This window comes from Poecilia reticulata, linkage group LG6, assembly GCF_000633615.1.
Source record: "Poecilia reticulata strain Guanapo linkage group LG6, Guppy_female_1.0+MT, whole genome shotgun sequence".
NCBI classification, from domain to species: domain Eukaryota; kingdom Metazoa; phylum Chordata; class Actinopteri; order Cyprinodontiformes; family Poeciliidae; genus Poecilia; species Poecilia reticulata.
The window spans coordinates 23,516,257-23,534,971 of record NC_024336.1 but is presented as its reverse complement, the minus strand read 5'-3'; the positions used below and the strand labels follow the sequence as shown (position 1 = coordinate 23,534,971).

The following is an 18,715-nucleotide window of genomic DNA, read 5'->3' as shown; positions in this document are numbered from 1 at the left end:
GTGTGTGTGTGTGTGTGTGTGTGTGTGTGTGTGTGTGTGTGTGTGTGTGTGTGTGTGTGTGTGTGTGTGTGTATGAGAGAGAGAGAGACGTTGAAGAGGAAGGAAAACCAGACTGCAAAATATAAAAAAACGTTTTCTTATTTTCTTTTCACTGTTAGACTTTGAAATTCTGAGCAGTGCAGTATAATCATTCCAGATCACATCCATGTTTTCCCCCCATGCACTTGGCCTGCAAGAAATCTTTTTCTATTATTGTTTTGGTGGTCATAAATAATAATAATAATAATAATAATAATAATAATAATAATAATAATAATAATAATAATAATAATAACAAAAACCCTTGTGCAACACTTGACCAAAAATTATTTATCCCATTTACTTTCTGTGTGACACTTTCTATTCCTCACATTTTCTTTTCCCTTCAGCAAGAGCATTTCTTGTTTATAACATAATTACCCGGCTGTGGCTCATTTTGTAATGAGGTCACATTGGTCTGTGATTCACTGAGGGAGAAGAACCAGAACCAGCTCTGCATAAATTCAGCTTAATAGTAGATCGTTTATAGGCCACCAGGACTGGAAAAAACGATCAGGGAGTTCATCACTCCTGCATTTAGACTGATTCTGTCAGACTGACATGAATTTGTCAGACGTGATCAAGGTCATGGTTTTCAGAAGTGCCTGATGGTGGAAAACCTGAGTGCACATGCTGCATATTTACAGTAAATGCATGATGGAGGATGTGTTTAGGGTCCCTGGAGAAAGCCTGCTCACTTCCCTGTGAAAAGAAAACCTCCCCTCAACTCTAATAAGGCTCCATTAAGGCCAGATTTCTCCTTATTACATCAGCAAATGGGCTCACAGTGGGTTTCTCAAAGTGAAATGAAACCCAGAAGAGTTCTTTTCACTTTCACTCTCACTTCAGAAGCAGTAAATGCTGAATCCAGTCAAGACCTTGGATGTAAAAGTGTGAATATGAGCTGCCTGGAGTGAATTGTTATTCAGTCTGAATCTCTTTCCCACCCTCAGAAATATTGGGCTCACGAAGAAAACCAACGTATACCAGCTCGTCCCAAAACCTCACAGGTCAGAAATATTATCTTTTTACATTATTTATCTTTACTTGAATGATGACAACTTACAGCCAAAGAAAACCCAAAATGTTGTTTCTTGGTTAATGTGAAGATTATATGAGGTCAAATGTATTTTTTGTGCAGAAACATGTTATAGCTAACAGAAAATTTGGGTGAAAACTAACCAGCACCCACCACTATGAAAGTTAAGCCACAAAAGTTCATTGCCAAAGAAGCTGACTACGTGTCAGCATACCCGTGAAAGTTTAGTGGAAGGTAAAACGTGTGGTAGAAAAGGTGCACAAGCAGCAGAGACAGCTGCAAGCTTGAGAGGATTGTAAAGCAAAGTCACCTCATGTGTTCAGGATATATTCACAAAGCAAGAACTATAGTTGGAGAGACACACAAACATATCCAGAACATGGGCCACAATTATTACATTATTTGCGTTACTGAACCACAGACAACAAAACATCTTTTTTGAGTCAAGGGAGAAAAATCATTTTTACTGTCGCATTTTCGATTTATCTATTTTGATATATTTAAATTTGATGAGAAACAGAATTTTAGGTTTTCATTTGCTATGAATGATACCCACCAACATAAGAGCAAATAAAAGCTTGAATATGTGTGTCTCTTTCTGAACTGATCTAAATCATTTAATTTTTAAAGGATATTCTAGTTTATTGAACTGCAGATGCTCACATACCAGTTGACCACCAGCTGGGAGCCAAATGGTCTGTGTGTGTGCGTGTGTGCGTGCATGCGTGTGTGTGTGTGTGTGTCTGTGCGTGTGTGCGTGTGTGTGTGCGTGTGTGCGTGCGTGTGTGTGTGTGTGTGCGTGCTGGTGTGTGTGTGTGTGTGTGTGTGTGTGCGTGTGTGTGCGTGCGCGCGCTCGTGTGCGTGTGTGTGATGTTTAAGAGTCCTTTGCAGCCTTGATAACACGGTGAGTCATTGACAGTGGGTGTGTCGTAAGTTTTTAAGGCAGCTGATAAAAATATCCAGCTATGTGTCACGCAGCACTGTCAATGAGATACATCTGCAGGAAGAATAATGCTGAATAAACTCTGCAGCGTTTCATACAGCAACACTTCAGTGTTAGTTACACAGCTGAATTAAAATCAATATCTCCACGAATGTGTTAGGGCCACATAAACTGACTGCTATCAATATTCAGACATATTAAGTGGTAGAAATTCCAAGAATAAACTAAACAAATATGCTTGAACTTTATGAATCTCCTCAAAGGAGCTAAAAGAAAAATTCCCAAATGCTTATTTGAAAAAAAAAAAACATACTGCATACCAGATATCCCGCTGTGGCAGCTTCTCTGAATGTGATTGTGCTTCATTTAAAGTAAGGTCTGTTTTAAACAAAACGATGACTAAGCCTACTCATGGCACAACAAGAGAGAAAGAGCCTCAGATTTGGGTTAATATTTCTGCACTCTATAAAAGCTATAAAACCAAAGCAAGAAGGAGATTTCAAGAAAATACAGGGTACGCAAAAATATATTTTATCACTATTTAATGTTTTGTCCAACACGAAGACCTGTTTTGGGCCTGTGACGATAAAGAACAGCTGCATAATTTGGACAGAATAACCAGACTCAGTTATCAGACTTAAAGGTCATTGTTCTCCTTTCTTCCTTTAACTTAGAAAGGCGGCGGCACACACGGATCCGACTGCGACAACAGCAATCGCCAAATATCCTCATGCTCCAACCTGTAACGCCACCACCAAACACTCATCAAACAGCTGGGCCTTCAACAAGACGCTCTCCAACCTCATCAGGTAGGTTCTGGTCCCGCGTCACGACTTGCCTCTTCAAGGTCCTCTGAGACTTTTAGCCTTTCAAGCAAGGAAGGCCTTGTATTCTCCCATTCGCAGAAAGAATATCCTCAGATTCCTCGACCCAGAGAGAGACATCTCAATTCTAAAGGGCACGCTGAAGCCAGGAGACATCATCCACTACGTGTTTGATCGTCAAAGCACCACAAACATCTCGGAGAATCTCTATCGTCTGTTGCCAACCGCATCGCCGATGAAAAACCAGTATCACAGGCGCTGCGCCATCGTGGGGAACTCTGGGATCCTGCTGAACAGCAGCTGCGGATCAGAAATCGACTCTCATGATTTCGTTATCAGGTGGGTAGATCGTGTTTTTTTGTTGGTTTTTTTTAAGCTAAAATGACATTAACTCAAATATGGATAAAATACACTTGTTAAATAGTTTTCAGTCCTCCAGTCGCACAATGTGCTTCTCTGGGAAACTCTTATGACTCTTTCCTGCTTCTTTTCCTGCTCTGATTTCCAATCAGGGCTGTGTTTGTGAAGCCATCAGCCTGTTGTGTGTTTGTGTGATTTATGTATCACCATTCCCAGCTGCCTCTGGAAGAAAAATACACCTGTTTTCAGCTTTGCTGCAACAGCAGATACAAAAAAGAAAAAGTGATTCTGGACAGAGTTAGATCGGATCTAACGGAACATGCGGAGGTAGCAAAAAACTCCCTCTCATAAATCAGCCACTTATAATGATGGTGCATAAATAGAGAAGCGAGCAGAAATGACCGCTTCGGATTCTGAGTGCACGTTTTCCGTGTGCAGAAACTGGCTCCGCTGCCTGTATATGCGTGCTGATGTGGATGGGTCATGGTTATTCTCCAGCTGCATGATAATAATATCAAATCTCTGCAGTAATCATTGGCTGAAAGCGGCGAACAGGAAACGTGTCATTTTGAAGAGCTTAGGAATTTGGTTTGGCACTCACACATGAGATGACAAGATAATGTCTCAGCTAAATATAGGTCTCTGCCTTCGCTTGGTTTCCACAAAGTAGGTTGATGGTTGAGGTATCAGGTACAGAGCAGCAACAGTGTTTGCATACAAATTTCTCACTCAACAAGATGCCTGGTTGAATGCTAAGCAGGCTTGAAACGGTACAAGACTACCTAAATGTTTGCTGTTAAAAAACATTTTATTTATTTAAAATCTCTTGTTTTTGAATATTTCTGCATAAATCTTAATGCTTCTCCTACATGTCGATACGTTTTACAGTTGCTACATTGTAGAGTAAGAAGATGAAAACAAATCATAGATTGGTTAAATTGAAATAAATCAAAATTAAAATATTTGAACTGTGATGAGACTTCCAAAATCTCAATTTTAGGACTGTGAGAATATTTCCTGTGCAAACCCTCCTCAGCCCACCATGGGTTAGGGTTACGATTGGATATCGACTGGAGAGCTTTGTGTAGTCATCTTGCATAGTTATGGTTATAGTTACTCCGAAAAACCTGCTTGCATTTGCAAAAGCAACTGACTCCTCAAAGCAAGCCCATCAGGAGAAACATTATACAAACCAAGATATGAAACCGTTTTATTTGAATCTAAATGATGTGAGCCTGTAAGTGTCTGTTTGCTTAGACTTGCTTTTGATTTAATCTGGTCATTTCTGCAGTTTCCTCGCTCCCTGTTGACGCGATGTAACGTTTCCCGCTGTCAGACTCGGCTGCACACAGATACGCACAGAAACATTTATGCTCAAATGACTACCTTGTGTCAGTTTTTGCCACAGTAGGTGTCACCTGGAGCACATTTTGCTATGATTGCACACCACGGAAATCAAAAGGTGAGAAAAACACCAGCCTCAGAGTTGTGGCTGGCAGCTACGACTAATTACATCATTTACCCACTGAGATAATAACCAGTTTAGAGTTCTGGCATTTTCCTCAGAGAAGACGCCAGCTCGTTTGCTCTTCTGTAGCACAAATTGGAGGGAAATGAGCAAAAAATAAAAAATAAAAAAAGCTTTCACTATAACCTTGAAAAGCTTTTTGAGTCTGACTCCATTTACAGTCAAAGAGAATCAGCTTTTTGCTTCTTGTTTTAAGGTGCAACCTGGCCCCCGTGGAGGAGTATTCTCAGGACGTGGGCCGGCGGACCAACCTGGTGACCATGAACCCCTCGGTGGTGCAGCGGGCCTTCCAGGACCTGGTCAGCGACGAGTGGAAGGACCGCTTCCTGCGGCGCCTGCAGAACCTCAGCGGCAGCGTTCTGTGGATCCCGGCCTTCATGGCGAAGGGCGGGGAGGAGCGTGTGGAGTGGGCCCTCCGCCTCATCCTGGTGCATACTGTGGACGTGCGCACGGCGTTCCCGTCGCTGCGTCTGCTCCACGCTGTCCGAGGGTAAGATGAGATGCGAGCACAGCTGCTGCGTTTCGCGGGAGCACCTGTGAGCAGCATAATCAGGGGTGTTGGCAAACTCTTAATCTGCAGGCCCAGGTGGCTATTTTTAAGCTCACAGCTCATCATCAGAGACACTCAGAGAGGAAGCCGTCTCTTTTCTTTATCTTGGCTCCAACTCCTCTGGTTATATTTGTTTCCTATAAAATCAGTCTTCTGTTTGTCGTTGTTAATGTCCCTGTTGTTCAAAGACGTTTGACATTTGGTGCAGCATGCCTATTTTCTGTACCCTTGAAGAAATTGATTTTTCTGCTTATGGTGTGTTTCAATCCGGAACTTGCAGGCAGTCAACAGACAAAACCTGTCATTTGGAACATAAGTTTTTTTTTACCATCACCACTAGTTTAACTCACAAAAATATTCAAATTATTTTCTCATGCCACAACCATAAACCTCCGTATATTTTAATGGGATTATATGCAATAGGAAGGTGCAGTATTGTGAAACATAAAGAAAATAATTCATGATTTAAAGTTTTTTTTTTACATTGAATATCTGAAAAGTGTGGCATACATGTGTACACACCCTTCATTCTCGCCACGCTAACAGCTGTGCACCTACCGCTGGCAAACTCGCCCACATACTCAACACAAACGCACTTATTTCCAAACAAACGCTCACCCACCTCATACACACACCGACACCAATAATCCAAACGGTCGAAGGTCATACAAACGCAGGTTACTATTACAGAACTGAGGTTGAAATGTTGGATGCAGATTTGATGTCATTTTGTCTTAAGACCTCAGTTTTCTTGTGGCACATGAAGGTGACCAACTTCTCTATGTGCCATACCTGAAATACCTAGACAAGACACATGGAAAATAAACAGAAATACTCCAAATGTCTAATTCCCTTGAAGCAATAATCTGTTAGATTTAGTGACACCCAGTGGTCAAATAACAGATGGCAGCTAACTGAATACCCATCAAATCTGTACTGCTTCTCCAAAACATCCTCAAGAGCCAGAACTTGATTTGTCACAAACAAAAATTTTGGCTGACGGCACAATTACAAACCACCATCAAGGTGGAGGAGTTTGTCCAACCTATCGTGAAAGTCCACTGTACGGAAAATGCTTTCAGAGTTGCACATTTTCACTCATAAACCCAAAATCTTGATTGAGCTTGAAAGATTCAATCTAGGCAGTCTAAATCAAAGCATAAATATGCGCCTTGCTGTGTTAAAGTTGGGTCAGGTTTTGTGAAATGCGGGCTGAAGCGCAGCACCGGTGATTTCCACAGAGGCAAAGCACTCAGATGCTCTGACTTTATCTTGGTGGAAAAAAAAACAGCAGGATGCAGTGGGTCCTGTCGTCACTGGGAGATTGCCAGGCAACCGGCAAGAGATGCGGGATGAAAGCTTTTGACAGATAGACCTCATGTTGTCTGTCCAGTTCACACCGAGGAAGCAAGCAGCAGACAGTTGGCTTTTCACGTTCCTGTTTCACTGAGCTGCAGCTGCAATCCGTTTTTCAGCCCTATTGCTTTGTGTTTGTGTATGTGTTGCTTCTAAAAAGATTAGTTTTAAGTTATTAATGAATTAGTGTTTTTTTCTGTTAGCAGTAGCTTTCGGAGGGATTAGAATGGACATTTTAAATCCAGTTAAGCTTTTCTTAGCCCATCAATTTAATCAATTAATTCATAGCTGCCATTTGAGTGCAGACCCTTTTTTCTACACCTGTTTGTTTCCTGGTTTGTTTCCCCCGCAGCAATTGTTTTCTTCCGCTCTTGGCTCTTTTATTCGGCAAGACTCTGCTCTGAATCAATCCAGCCTTGTTAAATGCCTAACCTCCTCTGCTGGTCAGTGACCAAATGATGCCATTTTGTCTGCTCCAACTAACTCTCTGTATTGCAAAAGCATAAAAAAAAAAAAAAACAAGCCGGGGCTTTCTGCTCCCTGCTCTTACAGCGAAATTCGTTTTTTTGCTGCAACATTTGGCCTCCTCACATCTCAGCATTAAAATGAGTTGCTGTTAACTTCACCAACTTGTTCACTAAAAGTAAATTTTTTCTGAGTAATTATGGTGCAAAAGCAATTAACTATTCTGAATATTAACATTTTAAAATTGTGTGGAGAGACTTCTGGGAGAGCTTAAGAGGGCGATGATAGCATCAAGGCTAGACGAATGGGCTTTTTCATTTAAAGAAGGGAAAATGAAGGTAAAGGCCACGGGACCTTCTGTCGTTAAAGCTGCTGCCGCAGAGGGAAGGATGTAGAATATCACTATCAGAGCGAAGCTCGTCTAATGATGGAATCAGCAGTGGTGCAAAACACCTCCAATGTTTATTTTATAGAGAAAAGAAATGCAAACAAAAAATTTTTGAATTAAAAATTATTAAGTGAAATCACCTCAGAATTCCCCTTCAATAACTCACCATTTGCACTAATGAAATTCATTAGGCATTACTTCAGGCTTGTTAAAAAACAATACATGTCACTTTCAAAAGGTCTGCAATAAACCAGAAAAGCCTTGTTTCGAGTTGCTTTTTTAAAACAAAGCCCCTTCTACATGGCAGACAGAGAGCTGCAGCAGCCGAAATGGTCTCTATTTTGAGAGTCTGAAGGCTCAATAGCAACACAAACTCACAGTAGCAGTGATGGAGTCAGCGGGGGAAAACCCAGACTCTTTATGAGTGATGTACAAACGTTTTACCACTTGAACTAAAACCTTCAAGTTTAATCTGGATTTTTTTGTTTAACTGTTTAAATATGAACTAGGCACACAATATTTCAATGGGTCTCTTAGAAAATACTTGCTTTCCGTAGCCAAGCTTAAAGAACAAGTGTACCAAAATGACTAAAGGTTTGTGGTCTAATTTGTCATGCAAAAAAGCTAAATACTTTATGAGGTACATAAGAGTTTTTATTTAAATGTTTTAATTTGTCTGCAGACATGAAATCACAGATGTTCAAAAAACCAAGCATTATGTGTTGAGTTTCATTAGTATTTTTTTTCTATTGGAACATCCGTAGTTAAAAGAAAAACAAAAGGCTTAAAATACTGTAAGTTTTAGCAGTTTAACCTTTTATCTTTAAATTTATCTTAACATCCATGGAGCAGCGATTACAAATATCAAAATGTACGTTTGGAGACCTTTGTGCTAACTTTCAAGCAGATAAGTTAAACTCGAATGAATACTCCGTTTTTCCTTTTGCTTCCCGCAACTAACGGCCGCTCATGTTAACAGGTACTGGCTCACCAACAACGTCCACATCAAGCGTCCCACCACCGGCCTCCTCATGTACACGATGGCCACCCGCTTCTGTGAGGAGATCCACCTCTACGGCTTCTGGCCATTTCCTCTCGGCCCACAGGGCAGGCCAGTCAAATACCACTACTACGATACTCTGAAGTACGAGTACACATCCAGCTCCAGTCCTCACACCATGCCCCTGGAGTTCAGGACCTTGAGCACTTTGCACAGACAGGGGGCGCTGCGGCTCCACACGGGAAGCTGTGATCTGGACCAAGGAGCACAGAAAGATCTCAGCTGAAGCCATGATTCTGACTGGGCAAAATGTTAACTGCTTTTTTTCTGATAAAACTTGAAGGAAGAATTGAATGGGAACACTGTCAATTACAGCCTTTTGTATTGGCTCATTAAGCGTATTTTACCTTTAATGAGATTTCTATGGCAACCGATATCTCTTGGGGGTTTATTTGTGAGCTTCCACAAAATGCAGCAGATGGTTTGTGTTTTATACCTGGGGCTACAGGTTCGGAGAAGACACAAAAATGGGCTATTTTCCTGCTGTTTCCAAGAAAAATGACTCTAATTCCATTTTAAAGTCAACTGTTTGTATTGTAACACAGCAGGTACCTGCACACAGGGAAAATCTGTCACTTGTACCCTGCGGTGCTGAATTTATACAACACTGTTTGTAAAATAGATATTTAAAGAAAAAAAATGAAAGCAGAGGCATGACAGAATTACTAAGGGGTCATTTTAATGCCAAGTAGTTCATAATCTGATGGGCTCCATTAAATCTGTGATCTTAACTCTGGCATGTTCGCCGCATGATGAGTGGCTGCTTGGTGGCTCTTGCGATGTCTCGTTGGGCCACAAGATGGAAGCACTGAATAATCAGGGACAAGAATGTACAAAGTTCCAATCTGAGCTGCTTTGTTTCTATCATTCTTAAAGAAGTGAAATGACTTTGAGATTCTTTTTTTTGTGCTTTTCTAACTTCACATAAAGCACCTTAAATTCCAGTGACCCCCAGTGAACTGGAGCCGACATTTGTCGAGGTTGCCTTGAGAACCAAACGACTGAATGGAAGCATGCGGTGTTGTGTGCACCGCCCGTGAGGATAAAGTAGCGGTGTGCCAGCTGTTCACATATGAATGTTTGCTCAGCCAGCACTAAACTCATTTTGCAGAGTTCCCTCGAAGTTTCTGCACTGGACATGTGAGATGTGCGAGTACAGGAAGTTGTTTGCTGTTAAGAAGGAAGCGCTCAGCATTTTAAAAATGAATGTATCAGTGACTTTCTGACAGTAAGTGAGCCACAAGAATGTGCTTTAAATTAAGCTGTAACTGAAGATGTTCAGTGCAATAACACTCAAACAAGGTAGAGCATTGTGATCTTGAGGTAGTGTTTTTTTCTTTTTTTTTTTAAATGGATGTGACTTTTTCTTGTATAGGGACTTTTGATTAATATTAAACCAGTATTTATAGAGAATGATAGATTTATTAGCATATTTAATTGTAGCTGACACTGTTCTGTGCCTATAATCAAAAAAATGCCAGTGTATTAAAAGGACCACCTACCTACATGTTTGTAAATACAAAGTTTCAGGATCAGAAAGGGTCTTACATACAGCCTTGGCCAGAAGCTAATAGGGTAACACTTTATTTGAAGGGGGTGAATAAGACTGACACGACACTTTCATAAACATGGCATAACTCCTGTCATGAACATGAATAAGCCTTCATGAATATTTATGACTGTTGTCATAAAGCGTCATTTGGTAAATTATGACACTTTTAATACAAAGTTGACATTATTCAAAATGTTTTTGTTATGACAACTTGACATTAACCAAGATATCATTACTGATATAAATTTGTTATAAAAGTATTATTGATTGCACTTTAAAAATTAGGTAACTTTTTTACCTAATAAATCTTATTAAAGGTTTATTACCTTTAATAAGGTAATAAACTTTACCTTATTAAAGGTAAAGTTTAAACAGTAATGATTTCTTGGTTAATGTCAAGTTGTCATAACAAAGACATTTTGAATAATGTCAACTTTGTATTAAAAGTGTCATAATTTACCGAATTATGCTTTATGACAACAGTCATAAATATTCATGAAGGCTTATTCATGTTCATGACAGGTGTTTATGACAGTGTCATGTCAGTCTTATTCACCCCCCTTCAAATAAAACGTTACTGCTAATAGAAACTGATAGTTTTCAAGAACGTCAGATTATTATTATTTAAACAGTTATTTTCAGGGTGGAGTGATTATACATCATCCAACTATGATAAAATATAATTAGGTGCACACCTTATTTTGTTTATGGATTTTCTATAATTGATACATGGTCATAAGTATACATACTGGCTCAAATATATACACCCACTACTATATCAAGAATAACCCACCAATCTGAAATCCCAACAAGGTACTGAATGACCAAATTCCTTTTTTTTAGCCATCAGGAAACTTTTAGAGTAGCTTAGCAGAAATAAGAAATTTATCTAACAAATTCAGAAATGTTAGATAAACAATTTAGAATTGTTTATATAAAACTAATCAATTGTAAAATAAGTTACATTTTAAATCAACTAATTGGCTGAAGTTTAAGTCATTCCATAAGCTTAATTTTAGCCAATTTTATTCATTCCAATACCAGTTTTGATGTGTGCTTGGTCACTGTAGTATTTGTGTACATGACCGTCCAAGTTTTTACCACTTATAGTTGGTGATTTGACATTAATGTCCCTTACTCTGACTGAAGAGAATTCACAGTAAAGTGGTGTGGAAAAATTCTTTTTTTTTTTTTTTTGACCTTATCAAAATTGTGTTGTATAAATGTTTCACCCTGCAAAAAGAGCTCTTTAAATAAATCAATAGTCCAGAATTAATGGAAATCAAGACCAATGTGAGGGATGTACACTCCCCACTGCATCTATAATTGTCTTGAGATTTCTATAAAGAAGTAAACAGACTGTATACACACAAATACGCAAAAAAGTTCTGAATTGAGGGCTGACACGTTCTTTACGTCACCAAGTATTTATTGTAACGGCTGTAAAGCCAAGACAACATTTTGTGGCTTGATTAATACTTTTGTACTTCCCCTGATGTTCCGCTTCAGCAAAAGGTTTCTAGGAGCTGTTTTTTTGTATTCCCGGTAATCAATTTGTGTATTTTGCTGCAACAAAAATGCTCCCATTAAAAAGAATTAGCGGAAGCATCTGAAATATTCCGGGATCTTCTCTGCAGCCCAACAAGATGCCTCTCATGCGCTCGCAGTCATGTGATTTTTTTCTCTGTAAAAAAAAAAACAACTGTTTTTTAGAGGGTTTTTGACGAGATGCGACAGCTCGCTCGCATGTTGGCCTTATTACCCCGCCAATTAAGTTAAGAATAGACATGAAAGTTGCACCAGAGACGTCAGCAGACTGGAGCAATGAAAGGTTTATTTGTTAGAGGCTGTCTGAGGTTGGCAAATATAGAAACATTCTGTAACCAACGCTATTAGGGTTAATTAACCCAGAATCTGCAGCTTGCCACAGTTTGAACACTTTCTAACATGTTGCTATTCCTTGAATGATGTGGAGATTCTGTTTTGAATGTACAGTGTCTGTCATTTTGCATTACTGTGTGAATCTCAGCAAATACTATCTTTTGCATGGTCGTCTTGCCTCGTGCACATTTTAATCTTTGTAATCTATTTCGTAGGACTCATGGACACTTGGACTGCTCAGTTGTGACAGTGTGAATGTAACAAAAGATCCAGACTAGGAAATATTCGAGCCTCTCTCCCTTTAAAGAGTCAACACTTCAAAAAAGGTTTTATTCCAGTAGGGTTGTAAAGACATGGAAACTGAGGAAACCGACCGTTTTACACACAACATCTGTGTCAAACTTGTTTTCCAGAAACTTATAAAACTATTTAAACAGCTTTTTTTTTTTAAGTCTTCACAGCTACAACTGATTTGTTTTAACAAGAGTAACTTTGTGTAGCAGATGACTCAAAACTAATAAATGTCTATAATTAAGATCTCTGCATGAGGAGGATTTTTCCACAGTTTTACACACATGATATACTGTATATATGAAAAAGAAAAGACTATGTGACAATAGCAGTGGTACAAGCCTGAGAGAAATTTAGCTGTTCGCCAGATTTCTGGTCATGGAGGAGAAGAGTATGATTCAAAACAAAAAAAAAACAACAACATATAAAGTGGTCATGCACATTGTCGGAAAACAAGAAATTATAATATGCAGTTTACAAAAGATAGACTAAAGAAGTAATTCAGCATAGTTCTGCATACATTTTTGGTCCTATGTGGATTAAGACAGAATAAATTTTCTCTGAACATGTCAACAATTTTCTTGAAGGAAAAATAAATAAGATTAGAGTGGGGCTAAGCAGAATTTGATTTAGGCCCCTCATTCCAGTTCACTTTGCTTAAGTAAATCAATTGTGTTAGAAGGAACAGCAACATTAAACTTTGACTTACGATAATCATCAAACTACTATTTTTCTTTATGTAATTATTTAAATCCTGAAGAAATGCAACTTCAAAAAGAAGCTCTTTTTTGTTTTTTTCACTCTCAAAAGGTTTTAGCATTTAAACCAAGGCTTCGTCCAAATAAAACATTTGCTTAGATCTAGGAATTATGTCAAAGTCAAGTTGAGGGCTTTGTTGTTGCCAATTGTAAGAGCAGTGGGAAACCAGTTGTGATGCTGTAGCTTCTATTACCAGTATAAATCTCCATTTGAAGCATTCAAACACTAACTATATGTTGGCAATTAGAAATTGTACCCTCCAACCAAACACTTTATACCTGCAATTTTTAGCATATCTCATATGCATGGCAGCCATATTGGATAATGGATGTCTAGTTTTGAGATCAATTTTCACTTTAGAGGGCCCCCTACTGGTTTAGGAGCAGCTAAGCAGAAGCTGAGCCTCCCGTTGCCAAAGGCTGGTTCTGGTGTTCTTTGTATTAGACCAAAATTCTGAAGCGGTGCAGTTATGTTAGATGTGAAATGTTGGTGGCTGAGTGGTGTGCTATCAAGTAACAGCTTGAATTAAAACAGAAGGTCACCTACACTCACGTCAGCTGTAGAAACGTATCCAAAGTCAGTCTTGTTGAATATTGTGCAAAGAGGAGAAAGATTTTGGTGTATTTTGCACATTTGGATTAAACATATACAAGGATTTTAACTCGAGGAGGTTACTTGTTAAAGGTGTATTTTTGTTTCTAAAAGCATTTTGGATAAATGGAAATTTTATAAGCAAGTGTAGCTAGCAGCTTCAGCTGGTTTGTGTTTCTGTAAGCTGTAACTGATCAAACAGCCCATTAATTATGGACGAGAACAAACCCATCGCATTAAACTCAAGTAATAGCTATCAAAGGAGGGAGACACTTCATTTTTGATCAGATATTTGCAGCAACCTTTATAATTATCAGTGAAGCCTTAAAACGAAGTCACATTTTCTTGCAGTAGCATAATCTTGAACCCTCTTGACGGGAAAAAATAAAACATCTTGTAGGAATTTGTCCACTTATGACAATCAAAACCCATTTGCCTGATTTGAAACGTATGCTGTCTTGTCTTTCTAGTCATGAGGAAAATTAAACCCATGTTTTGTCATATTTACACCCAACTGAAGCTTAAAGTTTCTGATAACCATTTAAAAGTTCCACTCTGACTGATTTCAAGTCACACATGGCACAAGACCCATTTAAAAAAAAAAGGGCGCCAGCTGATTGGCTTTAATCGTGCGCCTTGTGTGATGTCTCCGACCCAAATACATAAAGAAGAATTAGCAGCTTTTTAATTGTGTGAAATTCTGCAAGGGAGATCCATAACTACTCTGTAGTGCTATGAATTTTACTCTCAGTACATTTAACGTTTTTTTTTTTCTGCTAAATTATTAAAGTATACCCAAACTGAAGAATTTTAGTTTGAGAGGATTTTTATTTTCTAAAGTGATTATTATGCTGCTGCAGAACAAGATCCAATCATTTTCAGGCTTTTTTTTTTTTTTTTGCATCCCTATGATTGATGCTAACAGGAGTGGAGAGAACCTTTTTTGCAATCTCATACTAAACATGACAGATTTTAGGATCATAAAGAAAACTTCATCTTGGTTTGGCTCCGTAACACTGGCGACATGTTGTCATGGTGTTTAATCGCTGAACCTGCTGCATTTCCCGCACGCTTCATGACAACGTACTCCATTCACATTTATAGCAAACAGATTTAAAGAAACATCCTGAGAGTATTCTTAAGTTAAAATTGACAACACTGACTGACATCAGCTTCATAGCAGCAAAATTAAAACTGAATCTGAAACAACACAAACACTGCAGACAGAAAAAGTTAGTAAGCCTTTAACAGTACATATGCACAATAAAGTGGTTAGTCGGTAGAAATAAATGTGATACTAAAACTCACAAAACTCTTATGAGGTTTATAGACAAAGCAACTATCCTGCCTTATATTTTGTGCTTCTGATCTTTTTAAAACGTTAACTGATAATGAATAAACTTTTCCTCCAGTTACAGCAAGCCATGCTTAAAAACGTTGGTTCCTTCGACCTCCACCTTAGTTTAACATGTCGTACTTCAGGTTTTAAAAAGAACGTCCAAGGATTAAATTCAAAATTAAGAATTTTGTTTGTCCAGACCACTTAAAGTTTGGTGGATATGTGACGTGTCTTATTTTAGAAACACTGAGCATGTTATCTAGAATCCTTGCACGACAGCAAACAAATGACATCTGTTCATTTTCAACGCAGGTAAAACACGAGTGAATCGCTGGCGTGACGACACTTGGATGGCAAAATCGCTGAAGTTTAGTTGAGGTGGAGGAAAAAAAAAAAAAAAAGGAGTTACCAAAACAACAGTTGTCCGACGTGGGATTCACCTGAAATGAGAGGAGAAACTGTTCTTAGTCTGGGAGGTTTGATTCATTGTAACACATGAACGCATGATGAGAAGGAAGTAGGCTCCCGTCTGATTTGGAAGTCAGGAATGTCAGGTAAACAGGACGTCATATCTTCCTTTAAGGAAGTGAATTTGTGTGTGCTAGCTGAGGAACAATTGAAAGCGCGGAAGGGTGAAACCTAAAGTCAACAGCAGAGCTGAACCAAAACTTCAAAAGAAGCATGTTTATTTGAGTGCATGTTAAAAAGCGCTGACTTTAATTGTTGCCGGGGGCTATATTACTTTTCCAAACGTCCTCGGCGTAATTAAAATGATCCAGAGTAACAAAAGGAGGCGGTAGAGGTGTTTCAGTATGCCAGGAATTTTATCTGCAAACTTTCACAGTCAAAGCAGAAGTACGAGTTGCTTTACATGTAGGCAAACTCCACCTTATACAGTGATAAGACAACAAGAGAACTATTAGTAAAAAGTAAGTAAGTGCAAAAAGTAATACAGCTTCAGTTTATTCTGGGTTTGTCTTCAGGTTTACTTTGTAGGAGCATGATGTGTTTTTTTTTTTTTGGGGGGGGGGGGCGTTCTCACATTTTTGTTGGGGAAAAAAAGATTGTGACTTCTAAAACTCCTCAGTTGTGACAAACTTTTCTTTCATTGTTTACTCGTTTACTTAAATTAGCAGAACAACTCACTTAGCTTTGCATGTCTTCAGAAAATTGCTAATTTGTACTTAACTGAAACTTGGAGTGTGCATTTAAAAGCTAGGGAATTTTTCTGCCTAGTTTTTTTTTTTTTTTATGTTGAAACAATGCATGTGTCCTATCATCTGCACGGAACCGACCTGTATTTGACATCAAAGAGGGTCGAGTCGTCTTCGTCATCATTCTCCTCGTTCAGAGGGGCCATCTCCACCCGCTCCGCCGGTGTGGTAATGATGTCGTATTTTCTCGTTTTCCTGATTTTTCGGCCAGACCTATGTGACAGAAAACATGTGAGAGGGACTTAGAGCACTAAAGGTAGTCAGAGCATCTGTTTATATAAAACCAGATAATCACCTTCTTACCCAACCATTCAGTTTCCTAAGCCGGCATTAGCAAATTGTAGTAGCAAGTTATGAACCAAAAAAATCTATTGACCTTTTTAAGAAATCTCAAAGTATAGAGGGGTACAGTTTTAAAACTGCTTAAAATTTGATTCATCCTGTTCCGTGAATCATTTAGGTTTCAGACTTTAGAGTAGTCTGTATGTTTTAGTATCTCTGGTGTTTATCTCAGATTTTTGTTTGTTTGTTTACTTATAGTTTGATCACCTTTATTGCGTCTTTATGAGAGTTTATCTGTTTTTAACCTCTGCAGAGCTCTTTGTCTTACACTCATTGAAAAGTCCAAATTAAGTTTGGTTGACTGACTGATTAAAGTAAACTGTCTGCTGCAGGATCTAACCAGCTTAATATCAGTCTGTTTATTCTTATATTAATGCAGAACCACACAAATCTACATTATCTGCAATATGAAATTGGAAATTATTACTATTCAATGTTTATTACATATTTTTGTTCATTTGTATGTAAAGAGAAAAACGGTTTATTGATTGCATTATTATACTTTCACTTTAATTACTAATTTTATGTTGTGTTTTATTACTTTAGAATTGTTTTTCCTTTATTACCGTTTACATAACACAGTGCAAATATCCTAATGACTACAAACGTATGAATTTGCAAGAGCTGCATGTTAAGCAACAGTGTACTCCATTACATGACAAACAGTTCTCTGTCATGCTTTTCTTTTGATTTAACAATTGATTTAAAAATCCCCCGTTCCTCATCCACATTATATCCCAGAGGATATAAAACAGTCACAATAATACCAGGTTATCACAATGAAAACAATCCCTCTAAGCCTCAGAAATGGTTTGGGAGAAGCTTACCTTATCACTTTGATGACCAGGCATGTGATGAGGACAGCTGTCAACACGCAGATGAAAATAACCACGTTTTTCAGAGTTGGCAGGTAAGTCATCAGAGGTGAGATCCGGGATCCCACGGCACCGTGCGTGTCGTTTTTACTCGTCAGTTCATCGTGACCGAGGATGATGGACGTGGATGTTGAATTCTGCGTCGCAGATGAAGAATTCGGCTCGCCACTGATCAGACAGAGAGCCGCCGCAATAAAAGTTAAAGCAAGACTGTGCGTCACAAACATGCTGCCGAAATGATTAATATTTATATGCGTAGCAGAGGCTTCAATAGTTTGTTTTTGGTTTTTCCCCCCGCAAGCAGCAGCTGCTACATTATACACTCATCAGATTATCTATATACACCAAAACGCGCAAGGTGAGACGCAAAAATCCATTTGTGCGCAGGTCCAGGCTTCTCTCTAAGTCGTAACTTGCATGAGCTTCCGGAAGGTGTCTTCCTGTAGGTGAGTTATAGCAAATCCCTTCTCGAACTGCGAGTAGAGATGAGGGGATTATCCGCCTCCGGAAGAGCTCTGCGGGCTGGCCCTCTGCTCCCGGTGCTGAAGAGGAGAGTTATGTGGGCTGGTGCTGCCTTCAGGTCGGTCACGTACATCCCAACTCCTGCTTAGCCACACAGAGCAGAGTTTTGGTTGATTTAAAGCCTAAAACAACAAATAACACTTGGAAATTTCTATATTTACAAAAGGTTGAATGCTTTTAAGAAAACATTTCTTAAAATAGGACCTGGATTTTCCCATTTTGGATCAAACCTGATACAATGAGACAATATTCATTATTTTCTAGCTTTTCCCACTCCAAATGTTCTTTCAAGCTTAAAATGCTCTAACTAAAACAAAACTTTTTTTTAAAACTGTTGGCATAGGTATTCACCTGCAGATGAGAACCTGAAATAGAGCTGTTGTCATGTCTTTCAAAACAGTTGATCCTGATACAAACCAAGAGATTATTGTTTGGTTTTTTGCGCTTTCCCTGTCATCTTGCTTTCTGTGTGGTGACAAGATAAATGTTAAGTCTTCAACCAGCTGTAATTTCTGATTGATAAAATTAACAGGCCTCTTAACATGCCATGTTTATAGTTCGGGTAAACAGATAGTTGTAGATTACCAATTATAAATTCCAACAAACTTTATTCAACTGAAAGAAGTAAAGTTATATTAATTTCAAATGGATTCTGAGGGACAGCTGAAATAATTTCAACATCATTTTGTTAAAAATGTGTGGTTCCTCGCACTTAAACAAAACAAAGCAATGTTTCTCAACCCTGGTCCTCACATATA

The 18,715-nt window shown here is 38.7% G+C and overlaps 2 protein-coding genes across 4 annotated transcripts in view; one reads left to right on the top strand and one right to left on the bottom strand.

The window, feature by feature from the left end:
- Positions 1-10,240, top strand: part of st8sia2 (ST8 alpha-N-acetyl-neuraminide alpha-2,8-sialyltransferase 2) — an 11,198-nt gene extending 958 nt beyond the window's left edge. Inside the window, exons 2-6 of one of the 2 annotated variants that reach the window (XM_017305224.1) lie at positions 1,032-1,088; positions 2,735-2,869; positions 2,966-3,223; positions 4,969-5,262; positions 8,511-10,240. In XM_017305224.1, coding sequence (XP_017160713.1) covers positions 1,032-1,088; positions 2,735-2,869; positions 2,966-3,223; positions 4,969-5,262; positions 8,511-8,817 — 1,051 coding nt within the window. In that variant the 3' untranslated portion in view covers positions 8,818-10,240. The remainder of the gene's footprint in view (positions 1-1,031; positions 1,089-2,734; positions 2,870-2,965; positions 3,224-4,968; positions 5,263-8,510) is intronic. The other variant, XM_017305225.1, reaches the window with a different exon arrangement.
- Positions 10,241-14,550: 4,310 nt separating this feature from the next.
- The window catches only part of fam174b (family with sequence similarity 174 member B), a 9,937-nt gene continuing 5,772 nt past the window's right edge, over positions 14,551-18,715 (bottom strand). Inside the window, exons 2-4 of one of the 2 annotated variants that reach the window (XM_008412359.2) lie at positions 17,388-18,038; positions 16,300-16,431; positions 14,551-15,444 (exon numbers count right to left, since the gene is read on the bottom strand). In XM_008412359.2, coding sequence (XP_008410581.1) covers positions 15,441-15,444; positions 16,300-16,431; positions 17,388-17,662 — 411 coding nt within the window. In that variant the 5' untranslated portion in view covers positions 17,663-18,038 and the 3' untranslated portion in view covers positions 14,551-15,440. Of the gene's footprint in view, positions 15,445-16,265; positions 16,432-17,387; positions 18,039-18,715 lie in introns of those variants that run through there. The other variant, XM_008412358.2, reaches the window with a different exon arrangement.